Source organism: Microtus pennsylvanicus, chromosome 6, assembly GCF_037038515.1.
Source record: "Microtus pennsylvanicus isolate mMicPen1 chromosome 6, mMicPen1.hap1, whole genome shotgun sequence".
Lineage (NCBI taxonomy): Eukaryota > Metazoa > Chordata > Mammalia > Rodentia > Cricetidae > Microtus > Microtus pennsylvanicus.
Window position 1 is genome coordinate 106,800,984 of NC_134584.1, and position 21,125 is coordinate 106,822,108.

Here is a 21,125-nt window from a genome sequence, read left to right on the forward strand (position 1 = left end):
AGCCAGCCTTGCAGAGGGAGCTCTCGGCAGTTCAGGGGTCCTTCTGCTCGCAGCCACAGCAGCGCCGCCTGCGCCACTCGGCGGCGACGGAGACCAGCGGCGGCGATGATCGGACTCGGAGGAACTAGAGAGCACCCCAGCTGCTGGAGAAGTACTCGGCGGCCGGGTAGGTTCCGGGAGCGGGTGGACTGGGAAGATGGTCAGTCCGAGGCGCGGCAGTAGGGACCCGACACCCACACGGTTCTGGGACCCGGCTACGCGCGGGCGGCAGAGGGTTCAGGACCCCCGAGAGAGGCAAGCGCGGAAACCGAGCCTCAAGAGGTCCAGCCTCGGTTAGGGCCACCCGTCGCGGGAGGGGCGGAGGGCAGAGGGCGGGCCGCGGCCCGAAGATCAGCCGGGCCAAAAGCCGGCCTCGAGGGTAGAGACAAAGGAAGGAAAATGGAGTCGCCGAGCGCGCAGGCCTCTGTCGCCACCGCCGCCAGAGGCCTACCATGTTGGGCGGAGGAAAGCTAGCGGGCGGGCGTGGAGGGGGTTGGCCAGGCCCTGGCGGCAGCGCCGGGCAATGGCGGCGGCCGCGCCGCAGCAGGGACGGTAGAGGGAGACAAACACCCCCCGGCGGCGGCGCTGGCGCCGGGCTGCAGCCAGCGCCGACCGGAGCGGCCCCATCGTGACACCTAGAGGCGGCCCGCGAAACCTCCTCCACCCCGGGCCCCCTTACCTTCGCGCCACACCCCCCGCGGCGCCCGCTCCGCCGCCGCTCCACCGCTCCGGCCACCTGGCGTCCCCGGCTAGCTCCGCGTGCCTGCACTGGCTACCGCTGTCGCCGCTGCCGCCAAAGAAGCAGCTCCGCGCACGGTTTAATCGCTCCACAGGCTCGGACACAAAATGGCGGCGGCGCGGTGCAGTGCGCCTGCGTCGGCGCTGCCGGGGCCGCGGGTGCTGATAAGGGAAGAGACGGGTTGGGGGGGCCGGCCGGCGGCGAGTTGAGGGCGGGGGAGGAAAGGTGAGGGGAGGGGTTGGCGCGGGGCAGCATGGGAGGCGGCCCCGGGCGCCAACTTTCAAAAGCGGGCGCGATGGCGTCACGGGATGCGCCGCGAGTCGCGTCGTCACTCCGCACGCGCCCTTCCGCGCCCTCGCCCGGTCGCGCGTGGGCTCGGCTAGGGCGGAGGCGTCCTGGTTCCCGTTGGGTGGGGCTTCCTGGGCGGAGGTTTGCGGCCTCTGGGCGGTCGGATCTCCGCCTGGTTGCAGTGATTCTTCTGCTCTTTTCTCTCCCCCGTAGCCGTGGAGGGCGGGAGGGTTAAGGTTACTTGAACTAAGCGCGCGGGCCCAGGCAGCGGGTCGAGGAGGCTGCAAGGTTCGGCCCTACCCAGTCTCCTACCCCGCTGGGCCCAACCCGGGTTTAGCCCTGCGCGGTACTCCGCTACCGAGTAAGACCCAGTGAGTTCCCGCGCCTTCACACTTCTCCAACACTGTCCGGTGCTCGAGATCGATGGCTGGAAGAGCTGTCTTTGCCAGTGGCTTTGGTGATCTAGAAAAGAGCCTTATAAAAGCGGGTGCGAAACGAAGGACCAGGGCAGGGGCTTTTGCTGTCTCGAGGACTTCTCAATCCGGAGAGATAGCAGACCACAGCAGTGGATTTTTAAAGACATTATTTCTGTTAGGTTCCCAGTTGAAGTCGTTCAGCCCTTCCCTCTCCCCTGGAGGAGCCTAGGGACCCTACCCAACCAGTGGTAAACTTGACAAAGACCCTCTCCTCACAAGACTGTGGAATGTGACTTAGGACTGTATTCCCAACCCTCTTGTTTTATCTACGAGGATAACAAATGCACCTAGCATCAAGGGAGCTGCTTCTGCTCTGTCCATATATTTATGCTGTGTTGTGAGAATGCTGCCCCATTATGAACAGATAACTGCTGTTCCCCCCAAAAGAATCAGAAAGTTGGGTTTGGAAGTATGTATGTATAATCCAGATGTTCAAATGTCAGCAGCTAAATAAGATGTTTTTAAACTTCATGAGCCAATTTATCCAGATAAAAGAAACTCCAAGACTAAATCTTAGGAAACCTTACAGAGAGAGGGTAATAGAGAAGGAAGCAGGCAGAAAGTCAAGTCTAGAGTGTTGAATTGTAGAATCCAAGGCTAGAAGTTTGAGGCAGGAAGGGAGGCTCCTGTTTCCAGATGCTTTGTGTTCTGGTACAGTTGAGTCAGAGACTTATTGAATTTGTTACCTCGGAGATAACTAGCAAATGTCATTGGTGACTTTCGCTTGACTAGTATGAACCAAGTAAAGATGTTGGCCTGAGTAGAATGGGTTAAAAAGTAAACAGAAAAGTAAGGAAAGAGAAACAATACATGAAGGCAACTTGAGAGTTTTGCTGTGGGTAGAAGAGAGGTTGGGGATAAGTGCAGAAGGAAGTGAGGGCAAGGGAGGAGTTGTGTTTTATTTCCCTTCTGGTGGTAGGAGTTCAATGCACAGCCATTCACATGGCAGGACTCTGCCACTGAGCTTCATCTCAAGCCAGTGGAGATGTTTAAAAAGATGATGGACATGGCACACATCTCTACTCCCAGCACTCTGGAGGAGAAGCAGACAGATGTCAAAGCCAGCCTGGTCTACAGAAAGAGTTCCAGGATACCCGGGGCTACACAGAGAAACCCTGTCTCAAAAAACCTAAAAAATAAAAAAAACCTGAGTTTTTTATTTGTTTGTTTGTTTGGTTTGGTTTTGGTTTTTCAAGACAGGGTTTCTATGTCCTGTTTTGTGTAATCATCTCCAAAGAGAAAGGAAAGGAAAACCAAAGAATAAAGCATTTATTTAGGGCTAGAAAGAGATAAGCTGAGAGGCCAGAGTGATGTGATGAGATACAGTTAGGATAATTTACTGAGTGTGGATATGGTCATGTTCCATGGCTCATGTTTGAAGGTCAAAGAGCAACTTGCCAACTTGCAGAAGTAAATTCTCTCCTTTCACCTTGTGGGTACTGGGGATGGAACTCAAGTTATCGGGCCTGGTGGCAAATGCTTTTACCAGCTGAGCCATCTTACTAGCCCTTATATTTTATTTTTCTGTATAATTGGGATTTGTGTGTATATGCGTGTGTGCGTGTGTGTATTTTGTCTTGTGACAGTCTTGCTATTGCTGTATAGCCTTGGCTAGCCTATTTCCCACTTTGTAACCCAAGGTGGCCTCAAATTTTATTTATATGCCCCTCGCTTTCTTGCTGAGATTACAGCATGAGCCACCATTCCTGGTTTATAAAGGATAGTTTTAGAATATTCTAGGATGTGATATAGACTAAGTGTGTGCGCGTGTGTTTGGGTGTAGTTTTGTTAGGGTTGTCATTTAGGAAAAATAGGTATTAACGGTGCTCTTTTTTAAAAAAAATTATTGCCTTTTATTTATTTTGTGTGAGGCGTATGTGCATGCATGATTGCCAGGGCACATATGTGGGGATCGGAAAATAACTTGCAGGAGTTGGTTCTCTTCGGTAATGTGGGTCCCGGGAATGATACTCGGGTTGTCAGGAGGTGGAAGCAGGCAGATCTCTTGTGAATTCGAGGCCAGCCTGGTCTACAAGAGCTAGTTCCAGGACAGGCTTCAAAAAAGCTACAGAGAAACCCTGTCTCAAAACCAATAAAGAAAGGAAGAAGCTCAGGCTGTCAGGCATGGTCTCAAGCTGAGTCATCTCACCATCACCCCCCCACACCTTATTTTTTGAGAATGTAAGGAAGCATCCTTCCCATGGACTTTCACTTAGGTTTGTAGTCCATGGGGAGTGGTCAGGGCCCTTTAGCAGATAACTGCCCAGTTTACCATATATAAAGTCATCTTATTTTCGAACCTGTCCCTCAGCCTCTTTGGTGGGGCAGATTCTTAGAGTAATTCCAAATTCTTAAGTTGAGTGCCTGGGAGCTTGGTGAATAAGCAATGTGCTGCTTTACTAACTGGCTGGTAGACTAATATCCGTGCTGGCAAGACGTGGTGTAACTCGGTGGTAGAATACAGTATCTAGCATGTGTGAGGCTATGGGGTCAATCTGTAGAGACCAAAAATATTAAAAATTAAGTCATATTCTAGCCAAGTATGGTGGTACACACCTGTAATCCCAGCATTTGAGAATGCTGAGGCAGAAGGATCATGAATTGGAGGCCAAATCTGAGCCATCTCTACAGCCCAAGACAGGGTTTCTCTGTAGCTTTTGGAGCCTGTCCTGGAACTAGCTCTTGTAGACCAGGCTGGCCTCGAACTCCCAGAGATCCGCCTGCCTCTGCCTCTGCCTCCCGAGTGCTGGGATTAAATGGGATTAAAGGTGTGCACCACCACCGCCCAGCTGGGCTCTTTTTTTTTTTTTTTTGGTTTCTCGAGACAGGGTTTTTCTGTGGTTTTGGAGTCTGTCCTGGAACTAGCTCTGTAGACCAGGCTGGTCTCGAACTCACAGAGATCTGCCTGCCTCTGCCTCCCAAGTGCTGGGATTAAAGGCATGCACCACCATCGCTGGCTCGGGATGAGGGATTTCTAAGGTTCAGGACCCCTGATTGGCTGACATTTGGCTAGGGGTATCCTGGTGAAAAAGTGGTGGGTGGCCGGGCGGTGGTGGCCCACGCCTTTAATCCCAGCACTCCGGAGGCAGAGGCAGGCGGATCTCTGTGAGTTCGAGGCCAGCCTGGTTTACAAGAGCTAGTTCCGGGACAGGCACCAAAGCTACAGAGAAACCCTGTCTCGAAAAAAAAAAAAAAGGGTGGGTGTGTGCCGGCAGGTGATCCTATCTACAATAGTTGGAACATTAGGAATTTCCTTTGGAAGGTCTGTTCCTGGGTGGTACCTGGGTAGTCTCAGTTTGTGGCCTTCCTTGGAACCAGGCCTTAGTGTAAGCTACTGAGACTCAGACCTCTACTGAGTTTGTTATGACTGGGTCCTACATTTCCCCCTTCACAAGTACCAATGACAGGTATGTCAGTGGACATTATAAGTAGCCATTTCTGTCCCCCATGCCAGGAAGTTCTCCTTTGTCTTAGCATTTCAACCTATTCTGGGCAGGGAGCATGTGTTCTTTTCTGTAACTACTTTGAGCTGACATTGGGCATTGTTATCAGGGCCCAAGAAGGCTGAAAGGCCAGCCAAAGGTAAGGAGGGAATTCAGGCAGTGGGGCACTCATCAGAAGCATCTGGTTCACAGACTCTGTAGAAGAGTCAGGGAGCACTCACATCAGCCAGACTGGTGCCCATTAGCTTTCAGCAAGTCCAGGGATCCCAGTCATTCGGAGCAGGTGTTAGTCAGCAACTGATGCTTAGATGTATCTGCCTGCCAAGTGGAAACCTATTGAGACAAGTTTAAACTAAGAACAGAAGTTAAAATTTATGTACTTAGGGGCTGGAGAGATGGCTCAGTGGTTAAGAGCATTGCCTGCTCTTCCAAAGGTCCTGAGTTCAATTCCCAGCAACCACATGGTGGCTCACAACCATCTGGAATGAGGTCTGGTGCCCTCTTCTGGCCTGCAGACATACACACAGACAGAATATTGTATACATAATAAATAAATATTTTTAAAAATTTTATGTACTTAAAGGAAAATAATATATTTTAAACTTAAGGGCTCATATTGAAATCCCTATCTTAGAAAATTGCAGATAATGGGTGTTAGTTATCATTTATAAAGAGGTGGTGGGGGACCAGTCCCATGAGGGACGGTGGGTCAGCGAAGGCCTCACTGGACCCCCTGGCATGGCCTGAGGCCTCTGCAGGAGACAAACAGATATGCCATGCAGAGAGAGTTTGGGTATAGAGTTTATTTAGTGGGTTATGGAGGGTGGAAGAGAAAAGCGGAGGGGAAAAATGGGGAGAGAAAAGAGTGGCAGAAGCTGCCTCTCTAGAAGAAGAGCAGACAGAGAGAGCACCCTGGAGAAGAGACTCTTAAAGCTGCTGCTAAGTTGACAAAGTTATAGCTAGCCTAACAATCAATACTGTCAGAGAAGGATAAATAAACTATACTTGAGTACAGACCAAGCAGCTTACGAATCTATTAAAAATGACAGGGACCAGAGTCCATATATAGTTAGCCATACCCGGGTCTCCATAGCATTGGAGGTGGAAGTATCAGAACAGCAGTCTTAACAGTCTTAGCCAGACCCATAAGGTGAATTTTTTTTCCTATGGAAGAGGGACATGGAAAAGACTGACCTTATTTTGTCTAGGCAAAAGTGGTGCAATAAATTCTCCAATGTCCTGCTGCTTGTCCACAGTCTGGACCAGGTCCTGGCAGCAGGTGTTGAACTGGGGCATCTTGCCCAGTGGTCAGCATCATCGTAATCCAGGTGGAGACATCATTGGTGTCCCATAATCTTCTTTGGAGACCTTGGGTCACTGCTAGCTAGGATCTCGGAGTTTCTGTCTAATATAATAAACTTTTTAATCATTATTTTAAATGCCATATTCTGCAGATCTCCGAAGTATGAGGGCTGCCTAGGTATATTTGATTAGACAAACTTTGTTTCTAGTTACTTATTTTAAGTTTGACTTTGAAAACATATACAGGGAACTAAATAGGGCTTATTCCTGTAATTAATTATATCAGTACTTTAAGGATGACTAGCTTCTATTTCCTAACAGTCTATAATAAGTTAGCAGCTTTCATAAGATTAGAACTTTACATTGAAGTTTAGCCTTAAAAAGATGTATGATTTTGAATTGAAACAGATAATGAAACTAAATTAGTCATCTGAGGGTAAAAACAGAAGTTTGTATCCAGCTGTTGATGCTGTCTCCTGGGAAGGCAAGAAAAAGGTCCCAGGGTGAAATGGGAACTGGGGGGAGCCTAGGGGCTAGCACAGCCAAGGCCAAGTTACTAGAGAACTTTTTTGTTTGGTTGGTCTTTCGAGGGAGTGGGGAGTGGGATCAGGGTGGGGTGGGGGCTGTCTCTGTGTTGTCCTGGAACTCACTCTATAGACCCAGCTGTCTAGAGAACCGTTGATAATAAACAGACCAAGATGCTGGATGTTAGTTATAAAACTTAAATATTTACTATCTACATGTCTGGATGTGGGAGTCTGACTGTCCTAATGTCTTAGTGAGGGATTCTGACACTGTGATAAAACACTGTAACGGAAACCAACTTGTGGAGGAAAGGATTTGTTTACTTTATACTTCCGGGTCACAGTCTGTCATAGAAAGTCAGGCTAGGAACTCAAGGCAGGATCCTGGAGGCAGGAACTGAAGCAGAAGTCAGAATCTCACAGACTTGCTTGTTCTTTTGGGCTCACTCAGCCTGTTTTCTTATACCATTCAGTACTACCTGCCCAGGAGTAACACAGCTCACAGTGGTCTGGGCACCCTCCCACACAGCCATTAATCAAAGAAAATATACCATACATGGGGGCATTTTCTCAATTGAAGTTTTCTCTTCTCAGATGACTTTAACTTGTACCAAGTTGGCAAAAAAATAACAAACAAAAAAAAAATGTAACTATGTGGTGGTGTACACCTTTAATCCCAACAGATTGGAGGCAGAGGCAGGCAGAACTCTGAGAGTTCAAGGCCAGTCTGATATACAGGACAGCCAGGGCTGTTACACAGAGAAACCTCACCTTCAAAAAAGCAAAAATGTAGAGGCAGGCGGATCTCTGAGAGTTCGAGGCCAGCCTGGTCTACAAGAGCTAGTTCTGGGACAGGCACCAAAAGCTACAGAGAAACCCTGTCTCGAAAAACCAAAAAAAAAAAAAATATGAAATGGGGAGCGGGGGAGAAAAAACTAACCAGGACACTTGGACTCAGGTATTATGTGGACTTTTTTTAAAAAAAAAACATTTATTTTGGGGGGAGAGGAACATGTGTGCCATAGACATCAGAGATCAGAGGACAACTTGCAGGAGTCAGTTCTTTCAGATGAGTTTCAAGGATTGAACTCAGGTCATCAGATTTGGTAGCAAGAGCCATTTTATCCATTGAGCCATCTTGTGGGCCCTCGTGGTGTTGATTTGTTGATTTCCTAGTGGCTGTGTAATCTCAGATTACTGCTCTATGAGGTTGATAATTGTATTGACATAGTGATAAAAATCTTAAAAAGTAAAGCTTCTGACATAGTTAGAGGGACGAGGTTTTTTTTTTTTTTAGAAAAGATTTTATTTATAATGTATACAGTGTTCTACCTGCATGCACAAGATCTCATTACAGATGGTTGTGAGCCACCATATAGTTGCTGGGAATTGAACTCAAGACCTCTGGAATAGCAGCCAGTGCTCTTAACCTCTAGGCCATCTCTCCAGCCCCCCAGTTATTACAAAGTAAATGTAATTATCCTGCTTTCTGTTATTTCCCCTTAGTCCCAACCTACCTTCCAACAACTTGACTTCTTTCTAGAGTCATCAGTAGAATCAGCTACATTTCTAAGTAGTTTTCTTGGTCTTAGAGTCATTCTTTCTGGGAAAGACATATTTTCTACAATAATTCTCAAAGAGATTCTTTCATTTTGTTTGTTTGTTTTGTTTTATTTTTTTTTTGAGACAGTTCTTTTTATGTAGACCAGACTAGGCTGGCTTTGAACTCAGAGACCCTCCTACCTGAGATTCTATTTCCTTTTTTGTTTATTTGTTTGATTTGTTTTTCAAGACAGAGTTTCTCAGTAGCTATGGAACCAGTCCTGGAACTCACTCCGTAGATAAAATCACAGAGATTCGGCTGCCTCTGCTTCCAAAGTGCTAGGATTAAAGTCGTGCACCACTATTGCCTGGCTCTTTCTTTCTTTTGAGGCAGGGTTTCTCTGTGTAACAAACAGTCCTGGCTGCCCTCTACAGACCAGGCTGACTGCGAACTCCCAGAGATCTGCCAGCCTCTGCCTCCCAAGTTCCTGGGATTAAAGGCATGTGCTGGTGCCACCCAACTTTTATCAATCATCTTCTTTTTCTATATTGGGGAACCTATGGCCTAGTTCACACTAGGCAGATGGTTTATCACTGACCTATATCCCCAGCTCTTTTTTGCATTTTATTTTAAAGCCTGATATTTTACTAAGTTGCTGACCTTAAATTAATTCTGTAATCCAGGCTGGTCTTAAACTTTTCAGGTGCTAGAGTAGCTGAGATTATAGACCTCTGCCCCCAGGCCCAATTTCAAATAACATCTCTCTCCTTTCTTTCCTCCCCTCCCCTGCCCTGCCCTTTCCACTTTCCCTCCTTTCCTTCTTTGTCTTACTATATTAAGCCACCTGATTTTGAAATTCTAGGTTCGGGCTGGAGAGATGGCTCAGCGGTTAAGAGCACTGACTGCTCTTCCAGAGGACCCGGGTTCGATTCCCAGCACCCACATGGCAGCTCACAACTGTCTGAAAATGCAGTTCCATGAGATCTGACACCTTCACACCAACGAACATAATAAAGTTAAATAAATAAATAAAAGTTTAAAAAAATTCTAGGCTCAAAAAACATTTTTTTTTTTTGAGACAGGGTTTCTCTGTAGCTTTGGAGCCTGTCCTGCAACTAGCTCTTGTAGAGCAGGCTAGCCTCGAACTCATAAAAATCCACCTGCCTCTGCCTCCCGAGTGCTGATTAAAGGCATACATCACTGCCCAGCTCAAATTAGTCCCTTCCCTTCCGAATACTAGAATTACAGGTGTGTACCACACCACTAGCTCAACATTTCTGCACTATGGCAGTCCTCTGGAGAAGATGCTATAGCTCTAAAGCTACCTAGGAAGGAGGAGGAGATGTCTCGGCCAGGAATTAAGCACAGGACCTTGTGCATGTTAAGCATGTGCCGTTTCACTGAACACTGAACTCCCATTTCCTTAATTCCATATGATTTGTTTAGGAGGGACAAAAGGATTTCTGTCCCCAAGACAAGCTGGATATTACGGCTTCAACTCATAGGAAGAGCTGTAATCAAACTCATCACAGCAGAAAGCACCTTTAACCTCTGAGCTATATCAAAAGGGCTTAATGATGGAAATTTCACACAACTTTGGCAGACAGATAGCAGAGGCATTTGGAGCTGTGATTTAGTCTGTAAGTAACGTCCTGAGTAACTGAATGCAGCCTTATGCTCTAGACAGGTAATGCTGGAGGGATGAACAGGATATGCTCCTAAGGGATGCGCTGAATTTTAAGGCTTCTTCTACACTAAACATTTGGTACTTTCGTCCTAAAATGTTTAGAGGTTGCATTGAGATAGAGAAAGACGTAAGTTGGGACCTAGGAAGATGTAATTGGATCTAGGAAGTAGGAAGCCCAGAGGTAACAGATCGCAGAGATATACATCCAAAGGCATTTCTGTTTATTGTGTTTAGAGATAGGATCCCACATTATAGCCCAGCGTGGCCTGGAACTCAAAGAAATCCTTCTACCTGGTGCTGTCAATGCTAGGATAACAGGGATGAGCTATTATAAGACATTTCTTTTGTGTATGTGTGTGTGTGTTCCAGGACAGGCTCTGTCTCGAAAAACTGGGTGTGTTTTATATGGTGTGTGTGTATATATATTATGTGATATATATTTGTGTGTGCCTGTGTCTGTGCCGGAGAGTGTGGAGGTCAGAGGATTATTTGCAGGAGCAGGTTCCTTTCCCCCTACCATGTGGATTACAGGGATCCAACTCAGAACCAGGCTTATACAGCACATGCTGTTATTCACCAAGTCTTCTTGAGAGCCCTGAAAGACATTTCTTGTCCACTTCATACGGATCTGGCTTTAGGTAATAGAGGTAAAGAGGTATAGAGCTGGGCATGGTAGTGTATACCTATAGTCCCAGCATTCAGGAAGTGGAAGCAGGAAGATTACAGGTTCAAGACCAACTAGGGCTATATAATGAAAACTTGTCTAAAACAAACAAACAAAAACAAGGAAATGCAGGATGATCAAATAGTAATTGTTAGGATCCATGGCAGACTCACTGAATTAACCTTCGGGGAAGTTCTTAGATGGCTCCAAACTGAGTAAGTCGGAAAGACATAATCTGATTCCCTTTATGAAAAATATACAGCAAAAACAAATTCATAGAAGCAAAAAATAGATTTCTAATTGCCTAGGCCTGGGGGAGGAGATGAGATGAGAGAATGCAGGGACCCTGGGAATAATAGCTAAAAGGAAGTTACATTCTTTTATGGATAGGTAAAAATATTCTAAAATTATAGTCCTTGGTGTAAAACAATGAATATATCCAAAGCTATTATGTTAGATGCTTTATTGTAGTGCTATTTTTTTTGTTGTTTTGTTTTGGGACATAATTTCAAGTAGTCTTGGTTGGCCTCACATTTACTATGTTGTCCAAGAATGACCTTAAACTCCTGATCCTCTTGCCTTAGCCTCCCAAGTACTAGAATTACAGGCCTGTACACCATGTCCAGCAAATTGTGCACTTTAAGTGGTTGAACCACAGAGTATGAAGACTACCGATAAAGCATTGTTTAATGTAGGGGGATGCCTGGCAGTGGTGGCGCACGGCTTTAATTCCAGCACTTGAGAGGTAGAGGCAGGCAGATCTCTTGAGTTCAAGGCCAGCTTGGTCTTGAGAGCGAGATCCAGGACAGCCAGGGCTACCCAGAGACCATCTCGAAAAACAAGACTAGAACTCACAAAGTTCCACTGGAATGGACCTGTCAGGCCCCTGGGGGTCATCCTCGGGCTTGTGCTGCCAGCCGCTTAATAGAATCATCAGAATAATGATGCAAATTACACCGAAGCAGTTGCAACTGTCTAGGATTAATACATCAGAATGGTAATACAGACCAGCTAGGCCTCAAAGTCACCGTGTTACCCAGGCTGGCTTTGAAATCACAGCAATCCTTTTATTTCACTTTGTTTTTAAAACTTTTATTTTATGAACATTGGTGTTTTACCTGCATGTATGTCCTTGTGAGGGTGTCAGGTCCCCTGGAACTGATTTTACAGACAGTTGTGAGCGGCCATGTGGGCGCTGAGAATTGAACCCAGATCCTCTGGAAGAGGACCTCAACCACTGGGCCACCTCTCCAGCCCCACAACAATCTTACTCCAAGCATTTGCAAGTGTACCCCAGTGAGGTGACAACTCTTAAAGAAACATGTAATGTCCAAGTTGAAGTTTTTTAGGGGGTTGGCTTGAGCAAGGCTATGGAGAAGTGAAAATCATGGACCACAGGAGGAGTGGTACCAGGTCTAGGCAAGCCCTGCAGAAAGCTCAGTAAAGCTGCAGGGCACGGGGAGCAGTTCCAGTGGAAATGATAATCCAGACTGGAATGACTCAAAGGGCTGCCGGAACAAGGTTGAGTGGGCTGGGGTTTTCCGTAAACAATTCCTGTAGAGGTAGATTTGAGTTTTAGAAATCATTCTGTATTGTGGAGAATAAGTCCAAGAGGGACAAAGAGTAGGCTTTCGGTTGTTGAGTTTAAAATGCTTTGAGTGTTCAAAAGAAGTATCCAGTCTGGAACTGGATTCACGAGTGTCTAGAAATAAAGTAAAAACAGAATGACTGACAGTAGCCTCCGAATGTGGATGGAAGCCATGTGTTTAAAGAGAGTAGAACTCAGTGGAGCGCTATTTAAGGGGTGCCTGCACAGGAGGAAGAGGTCAGAGGAGTTAGCTGGGAACAGATAGTTGGTAGCTACAGCAAAGCATCTGCTAATCAGCTGTTCTAAGTCAGCATTTACTGGACATCTATGTTCCTGGGATGTATCATGAGTTAAGAGGCAACTGGTCTTTGAATTTTAGCATCAACTTTAGACTAATGGCTGTCACTGCAGGCCACTGACAGCTTTATTTTCTAAATGACATGTTGTGCTTCTTTAACTTCTAGGAGTCTTTCTTTCTTTTTTTTTTTTGATTTTTCGAGACAGGGTTTCTCTGTGGCTTTGGAGCCTGTCCTGGAACTAGCTCTGTAGACCAGGCTGGTCTCGAACTCACAGAGATCCGCCTGCTTCTGCCTCCCGAGTGCTGGGATTAAAGGCGTGCGCCACCACAGCCCGGCCTTCTAGGAGTCTTTCAACCTCGCCTTCTCATATTATTCAGGTCCAGAAAAGCCTAGCCCAGCATCCAAGCCAACAAGCCAAGAGCCTTTTTTTTTTCTTTTCTTTTTTGGCTTTTTGAGATAGGGTTTCTCTTTGTAGCCCTGGCTGTCCTGGAACTCACTCTGTAGACCAGACTCTGGCCTTGGATTCACAGAAATCCACCTGCCACTGCCTCCTGAGTGCTGGGATTAAAATCATGAGCCACCCAGCTTTTTTAAAAAAATTTATTTTACATGAGGTTTTACTTGCATGTATGTGCCTCTAGAATGTTGCAAACCACTTTGTGGATGCTGGGAACTGAGCTCAGGTTCTCTGCAAGAACATTTAAGTGAGCTGGGCGGTGGTGGCGCACGCCTTTAATCCCAGCACTCGGGAGGCAGAGGCAGGCGGATCTCTGTGAGTTTGAGGCCAGCCTGGTCTACAAGAGCTAGTTCCAGGACAGGAACCAAAAGCTACGGAGAAACCCTGTCTCAAAAATCAAAAAAAAAAAAAAGAAAGAAAGAAAGAAAGAACATTTAAGTGTTCTTTACTGCTGAGTTATCTCTCCAACTACCTATAAGAGCATTCTATCTTTGGGGATGGGCAGCTTGAAGAGTAAACTTCTTTCTGAGGGGATGGAGAGAAAGCATCTCATGTGCTGGCATCCAGAAAATTGTACCCACATACCAGGCTCAGAAACGTACAAGGAAGGCACCCCCGCTCTGTGGGGGAGACCAGGAAGCAGTCCTCTTCCCGTGTGCCAGCCCATCTGCTTCTTTGCCTTCATAAACATGCTTTTTCTTCTTTTTGGTTCACTGCAGCTTTGAAAGCATGAGAAAAGAAGAGTGAGAAACAAGAAGAAAAGATAAGGTTGGAAGAGGGCAAGAGGAAAGGAGAGGAGTGGAAGGAAACTCCTGCAGCCACCAACACAATAAATTGTATCCTGAGCCACCTCAGCCTGGCCCTTTTTTGCAGTTTCCTCTGCAGTGCTCTGAAGACGATGAATAAGACATGACTGTGACCTAGGTGGTCTTAAATGATGAGCCCATCAGCATGTTACAGGCCTTGGCAGCCCATTTCCATTTGCCCCCTCTAGGTGCACACTTTCCTTGCCGACACCTGTGACTCTTGATAACATCACCAACCTCCCACCACCTGGGACAGCAGGCTCCCAACTGTCCTGAATCTGAACTGGAAGAACAAATGTCTCCCCAGCCTGCAGGACAGCAGGGTAGGAAGTAAAAGCGGTGCCCCATGTGTGCCTCCCACTGTTGACAGAAGGAGACCTACTGTCAGGCTAGGAGACCAAGCCAGCCTGACTTGAGTCAGGCTGTGAATTGAGAGGAGAGGGAAAGTGGTTGTCGTGTGGTTGATCCACACTGCTTCAAGCCCAGAAGTCTTGAAGGGCCAAGGCCTGAGGGTCCTTTCCTGACCTTGATAGTCCTTCACCAGGCTGTGCTGTTTCTAGCTCCTCTCCACTCTGCCCTCACTCTTCCTCAGCTAGAACAGACGCCTAGGCTCTGGCCCTAGTACCCTCCTTGTAGAAGACAGAGGGGTCTTGTTCCTTCTGTTTTGGAGAACAGGGATGGATAGTCAGTGACGGACTGGAATCTTCCCACCCTGTATTTCTTGCTGGGCACTGTCCGTGGTTTGTGCTCTGAGGTGTCCTGGCCCAGTCACTGCCTTCACTTTCCTACTCCCTGCTTAGTCAAGGTTCAACTCCACTCTCTCCCCACCACTTACAACAATCCTACCCACAGGGAGTCTACTGGTGGTTCTGGGACTGCCTCCAAACTGTGACCGGTTATAGGCGGTGGTGTGGTCTGTCACCTGATTGTTTTATCTACTCCATTTTACCCCAGCTGACCAACCAAAAAGCTGAACTGCCCTATCCTGCCCAGCCATGCCAATGTATAAGGGCTGTCTGTGTGCGCCTTACCCCACCCCCACCAGACTATCGCAAACTGCCAGTATCCACTCACAGGTGTTTCCTGTTGCCGTTTCTTTTGCTCAGCATGACCTCCACAGCAGGTGCTGAAGGCCCAGCCAAAAACCTCTTCATAGGCAGTTCTAAAACACTGGGGTAAGGCTCCCCAGGGATCTGGGTCACCCCACCCCCACCTAGGAAACTGTTGGCTCTTCCTGAGCGCTCCCCCCTCTCCCCTGACAGCTTTGTGCACAGTGTCAGACTACTAGGCCATATCACCACAGGTACTGGGACACCAGGGGGCTCAAGCTGGGGAGACCTTATGGATGTCCAGTTTCTCTAGATAACAGAAATCCTGGTAGAAGGATAGAGGGTCCATTTCTCTAGCCATGGGAATGGAAACCCCTCGGGACCTTCTTAGCAAAGGCCTGCCTTCCTGAAATCCCGTCCCACCCTCAGAGCGGGTCCCAAAGGTCTCCTAACCTAGGTTAACAACAAACTTATGTGCTGGAGGCAGGGAGGCCCTCCCTTGGGAGTCCTACTTCCTCATCACAGGTCTGCTGACTGTTGGGGGCCACAGAGTTCACAGTTTGTTATTGCGGGAAAGAGGTGCCTCAGGGAGGGAAGGACCTTGCTGTCTTGGTTCGTGGGGCAGCCATCCGGGTCTCCTGTCTCCCAGGCTCCAACTCCTCCCCTAAGCAAGGATTCCCGCTTACCCCCACAGCCTAAAGTTGCTCCTGAAGCTCCACCATAGGAGGCTGCCTCGCCAGAGGGGCCCATGCAGAAGCTACCACCCCCTGATGCAGTTCTGCTGCCCCCTGGTGGCAACAGCTCAGGCACGCCATGCTAGCTTTTCTTTCACTTTGCCCACTAGCCACAGTTAGTCTAGAATATGCAGTTTGGGCCTTCTCTGGGCCAGCTGCTTGGATCCACTCAGGGCCTGTAGTTCCCAGGCCCAGATGCAGGTTCAGCCTGTTGAGCAGAGCAGAGCTCCCTTCCCTTCTGTGTCTCTTCTCCAAGCACAACCCTGGACTGTGGGCTTTCTTCCACCAGGATTTCCAGGGCAAATGCACGCGATGTTGTCACAGCTGGAGTGTGGGCACAGGAGGAAGAACACACCAGAAGGTGTTGGAGCAGAGGTTCAGAAGTGCAGCAAGCCATGTAGGAAACGCATTTTGCTTTTTTATTTTCTGTAAAACTCTGTAAATAAAATACAAAACCAAGGGATGTAGTGAGGCAGAGCAAGATATGGCCAAGCCCCTGACACTCTGGCAAAGGCTATGCAGAACCAAGGCTGGGAGGCACTTCATTCAGGGGAACAAAAGAATATATTAGATTTTCACTCATAGGGATTTGTGGGGAGAGGTGTCTGGAACCAGCCCTCACCCTCCCTGCCAGTGCCTGGTGAGCCCTGAAAATGGGGGAAGGAACACTGGGAGCCGGTGATTAGAGTTCAGAATGCTGTGCTGGCCATGCTGCTGGGCCCAAAGATGCGAGGCAGAGCATCCAGGGACTCTTCTAGCCGCCGATGAGCAGACTGTCCTTCTTCCCCTATAACGTGTGAGCATAAGATCAAGAGTGGCCCTGACATCCTCCAGGACTTCCCACGCCTGGCATTACCTCACCCTACTCCCAACAGCCAAGGTGTTCTCAGAGTTCATGTCTCCCATTTCCCAGCCTCACCACACTGCTGTAGGCTCTGCCGGGCAGCTTCTCTCACAGCTTCCGTGTCTGTCTGGCACAAGTACACCAGGGGCTCAATACCCTCAGGAGCCTATGGGAAACAAAACATTGAGGCAGGTTCAGTATAACAAGCAGGAATAGCCCTGGAGCGAAAGTGGTAGTAGGTAAGTAGGTAGGTAGGTAGGTAGGTAGGTAGGTAGGTAGGTAGGTAGCGATCACCTTGATACAGCCCAAAGCCAGGCATCCAGCCACTCGAGTTTGTACATCCTCATCCTCAAGTTGGTCCAGGAAGCACAAAAGAGCCTGGGCAAGGGAGGGAGGGCAGATTTAGCTAGTGGAGACGCCCTCAGCCCTCACCTTACTCACAAGAGAATCCTGCCAAACTCACCCTTTCCCGGAAGACAGGACCAAGTGAGAGGCTCCGAAGTTGGGTGCTGACCGCAGCCATGACTTTGTTATTGCCGTGGACCAGCAGGGAGCTAAGAGCCCGAAGCCCATCCCTTCGCAGGCGCCCCTCAGGTGCTAACCTCAGGGCTTTCAGCACAACAGCCTGGTCATCAGAGTTCAGATTCTGTACCAGTAACACTAAAAGAAGTGGGTGGCACAAATTGGTAAAAACTCTTGGGGTGACTTTGTCCTCATGATCCCATCTTTTACACCCTCAGGACCACCCCTGAGGTCAGCATTCTGTGGCCAGGGCCACTGTCTCACCTTCCTCTGCAGTCTCTGTCACATAGGCATCCATGGAGGGGCTGTCCAAGGCTTCTACATAACTCCAGAATTGGAAAATGGTGAACTGTTCCCCGGGGCCTGGTTGGGGCCTCCTAGGCAGCTTCCGCCCCAGGGCGTCTTCCAGGAACTTCACACACACTGCAGGAGACAGTACCACAGCCTGAGCTGGGATAGACCCAGGTCTCTAAGCGGGAAGAGAATGTCCCCGTTCTAGCTCAGGCCCAGGGACTCCTTGTCCACCTCTATTCTGAGAACGAGCAATCACTAGTTCTCTTCAGTGCTCAATTTGTCCGTCAGTAGGGGCTAACAAGGAAGCTAGGAAAGGAAGGGGCAGGTAGGCAGCCCACTCACCAGCCTCGGCTAAGCCTGGCTGGCGCAGGGAAAGACGGGCACCGTACTGGCTGCAGAAAGTGAGGAGCACCTGCTCCACGGGGCAGATGAAGGGGCTGAGTCCCTCTGTACATTGGTCCCAAAAGGTCAGGAAGCCGGACCGAGAGGCTGAGAACTGCACCACTGTGAGGGGAGGGTGAGAAAAGCAATCAGCAACAGAGCAGGTTAGGCAGGAGGAGAGGGTGTGTAAATGGGAAAAGGTCAGGCATGAACTCCAGGTGGGCATCAGCCCAAGCCCAAGGGGCCTTTACCTTCCTGGGCAGAGGTGGCAGCAGTCCCCCATAGCTTGCTGTGCTCACACACTTCCTCAAGCACGCGCGCCTCCCTCAGCAGCCGCTCTAGGGCCCATGCCTCCTGGCAGCGCAGGGGCCCAAATGTGCCCAGTTTCTAGAGGACAGGAGTTGCCAAGTAATTTAGACCTCATGGTAAGGGTTGGGGAGGATGGAGTCGGGAGTACAGGTCCCAGCATGCATTGGGAGGGGCTGAAACAGGAAGAGCATTGGAGGTATTACATGCATAGGAGCCAAATGCCCAGGACCCTGGGGCACTGGTGTGTGAACTGAGAGGTTTAGAGGACAAGGACTGGAATGCAGGACTCCCTGGGGCAAGGGCTGAAGGGATGTGTGTTATCCCCTCACCAGCAGGAGGCGGCTGCAGTGGTACAGGTGCTGGACCAAGGTGGCATCCAGGGCTGGACACCCTGTGCTTAGGGACTGGGCATTTGATGAGTCTAATCTGTCCTCTGCCACAGCCTCTGGGCTGCTTGTGGGCCTGAGAGAAAAATGGATCAAACATCCCAACAACACACATCACCTTCTGGTTACCAGAGATTATTTTTATTAAGCTCCTCCCACCCAGAATAGAAGAACAAAGTGCAGACTCAGACAATAAGACACAGGTAAGTTCACAGAGACTTCCAGGAGGATGAGGCCGCGATGAGTAAGTAACATGGTCTTACAGCCAGTCTACTTTTTGCTACCCCTGCTAAGAAGAAACGGGCTGCGGGACCCGAGATGGGCGCCAGTAGGACTGCAGGCGGGATGGTCTATAAAACGTGGACTGGGAGGGACGCAGGGCTTGGGACTGGAACCTAGGAAGTCGTAAAGGGAGGAGGGACCGGGTGCGACTCTCAAATCTGAATCGGTAAAGTCTACTCCAGGAATGAGAGCCGAGAGGCCGCAGCCTCCGGGAGAGTCGGGGTCGTGATGGAGGGGGCTGATACTGGGGGACACAGGGCACATGGTGAGGCGCTGAAAGGGCTCCTTCACAGGATGGGTCCAAGGTGAGGTCAAGGGAAAGAAGAGAGGCAGGAGGCTCACAAGCTGATGGGGACTTGCAGGGAAGGCAGACATTGCAGAGATGAGCAGGGTGGCCAGAAACACTGGGATTGATGAGTTGGTGACATGGGCATCAAAGACACATGAGGTATACAAGGAAAAACCAAAACTTCACTTGCCGCAAGCCCACCTCACCAGTCCCCATCTTGCCTTTTCTCCCAACCTCCTCCTTCCCCTCCTCTGCCTTACATTGTTTTACCTCTTCCGCTTCATATCTCCCTGCCCAACTAGTTCCCAGTCTGGCCTTACCTGGCCCCAGGACCGTCGTTGTCTTCATCTTCATCATCATTGAGGAAGCTGAAGCTCTCCAGGGCATGTTCCACAGTGATGCTAAGACTGGAGGCCCTGCTTCGGGTCAGGCCTTGTCTCTGCTGAGATTATAAGAGGGGTCAGAGCTGCTGCCACTGGCTGGCAGCTCTCTCTGTACTGTCTCAGCCCAACCTCCTTACCATGAGCAGACTCTCCAGGCGAGTCACCTCCTGCTCCAAGCCCTGCAGCTCAGGGAACTGACCACGATAATCATCCAAGGCAGCCATTAGGGTCCCCAGGGCCTCTTCAAGCCTTTTGTCCCCAGCTCCTTCGGTTGCTTCAGGAACTGGGGCTTGGGCAGCTGTGGCCTGGCTAAGTTCTGGATATTGGGGTGCAGGGGCCACGGATGAGGGAGAGGAACTTGGGCTCTTAGGAATTTGTTCTGGGGAGTTCGGGGCAGGGCTTATGTGGGACTTTGAACCAGAACAAGCAAGACTCTGGTAAGAGGTGCAGGATACTGTGGGGTCGTCTGTTTTAGTGTAGGGAGTGGTGGCTGGGTGGCTACAAGGCAGAGGTTCAGTGCCTGGGAGTGCGGGGTCTGCGGAGGAGGGGGAGGAGCTGGAGCTTACAGCAAGGTCTATAGAAGGGGTAGGGCTTTCCGTTGTGGAAATGGGGCTTGTAGAGATCTGGACTGGGTCCACAGCACTGGTGGTGTGACTTGTAGTGGTATGAGTTGACACCCCAGTTTTTCGAGTAGGGCTAGTGGTCCTGTGACTGGGGCTCAGAGTGGCATTGGTGGGGCTTGGAGTAGTGCAAGTAGGACTTATAGTGGTGTGGGTGGGGCTCGGGGTGCTATGTGTAGGGCTGGCGGTAGTGTGGGTGACACTGGCAGTGGTGTGGGTGGGGCTCGGGGTGGTGTCAGGAGGGCTTGTGCTAGCCTGGATTGGGTCTGGAACACTGGGGCTAGAGCCTGTAGTGGCGAGGGCAGAGGGCGTGGGTTTGGGGATAGAATCTACAGTAGTGGAAGTTGGGCTTGGAACACTGTGGGCAGCGCTTACAGCACTGCAGGTAGAGCTTGTATGTGTGAGGCTTGGACACTCCGAAGGATCAGAGTTTGTGGCTTTGTGAACTGAGCCTAGCGGCGTGGATGAGGCAGGGTCTGTACATGTGGGGGCAGGGCCAGTTGTACTTGGGGTGGGTCTTGTGGCAGAATGGCGAGTGTCTGGGACAGGAGGAACACTATTGAAATGCTCCACATGGGTGGAATCTGGGTATACAAGTGGGCTAGGTCCCGGGACTGGGCTTTCTGGGCCCACTGCTTCCACAGCCTCAGTCAGGGCAGCATCCACACTGGCCTCACTGATGTGGCTGAGAGTCCGGCTGTAAGGGGCATGCCCATTGACCAGGGCGGGGGCCACAGCTGGCTCTTCTTCCATGGAGCTAGAGGTGAGGGGCTCTGGCCTTCGGAAGGCAACTTGGATGGGTAGGGGCTCTGGCTGCTGCACGAGGGGCTTGGGAGTTGATGAATGTCGAGCAGTGCCTGAGAGCTGCGGGCTGGACGAGTCATCTGAAGATTCAGATGACAGGGACCATGCTGTCCCATTCTCTAGCTCGTCCTGCCGCCGTAACATGTTCTAAGAGAAAGAAACACTTCAGGGTTACACCAGAAAGACTCTGGGAGACGGTAAGACCTGGGACCTGGATTTCGACTCACATAGAAGGCCTGCTCCCTAAGCGAGGGTGTGTCTGGCGGGCTCTGGCTGTACGTGGAGAATCGCTTGGTAACAGTGGAAGCTTTGTTGACTGTAGAAGCTGCTGAGGGCTGGTCATCCTTGTCAAAGGGACTGCGAAGGGAAAAGG

The 21,125-nt window shown here is 49.6% G+C and overlaps 2 protein-coding genes and 1 long non-coding RNA gene across 13 annotated transcripts in view; 1 reads left to right on the plus strand and 2 right to left on the minus strand.

The window, feature by feature from the left end:
• Positions 1-856, minus strand: part of Ctcf (CCCTC-binding factor) — a 50,567-nt gene extending 49,711 nt beyond the window's left edge. For all 4 annotated transcript variants that reach the window (XM_075977173.1, XM_075977172.1, XM_075977175.1 and 1 more), the window contains exon 1: positions 719-856. The gene's annotated coding sequence lies outside the window, so the exon portion shown is untranslated. The remainder of the gene's footprint in view (positions 1-718) is intronic.
• On the plus strand, positions 1-13,898 carry LOC142852408 (uncharacterized). The gene is made up of 2 exons (XR_012910961.1): positions 1-166; positions 13,769-13,898. It is a non-coding gene; the product is annotated as an uncharacterized LOC142852408 (long non-coding RNA).
• Positions 13,479-21,125, minus strand: part of Ripor1 (RHO family interacting cell polarization regulator 1) — a 21,001-nt gene continuing 13,354 nt past the window's right edge. For 2 of the 8 annotated variants that reach the window (XM_075977165.1, XM_075977163.1), the window contains exons 12-22: positions 20,980-21,109; positions 19,466-20,899; positions 19,266-19,387; positions 18,318-18,450; positions 17,931-18,066; positions 17,641-17,802; positions 17,269-17,427; positions 16,946-17,142; positions 16,777-16,860; positions 16,558-16,648; positions 16,036-16,425 (exon numbers count right to left, since the gene is read on the minus strand). In XM_075977165.1, coding sequence (XP_075833280.1) covers positions 16,328-16,425; positions 16,558-16,648; positions 16,777-16,860; positions 16,946-17,142; positions 17,269-17,427; positions 17,641-17,802; positions 17,931-18,066; positions 18,318-18,450; positions 19,266-19,387; positions 19,466-20,899; positions 20,980-21,109 — 2,746 coding nt within the window. In that variant the 3' untranslated portion in view covers positions 16,036-16,327. Of the gene's footprint in view, positions 16,426-16,557; positions 16,649-16,776; positions 16,861-16,945; positions 17,143-17,268; positions 17,428-17,640; positions 17,803-17,930; positions 18,067-18,317; positions 18,451-18,495; positions 19,061-19,265; positions 19,388-19,465; positions 20,900-20,979; positions 21,110-21,125 lie in introns of those variants that run through there. The other 6 variants (XM_075977168.1, XM_075977167.1, XM_075977166.1 and 3 more) reach the window with 6 other exon arrangements.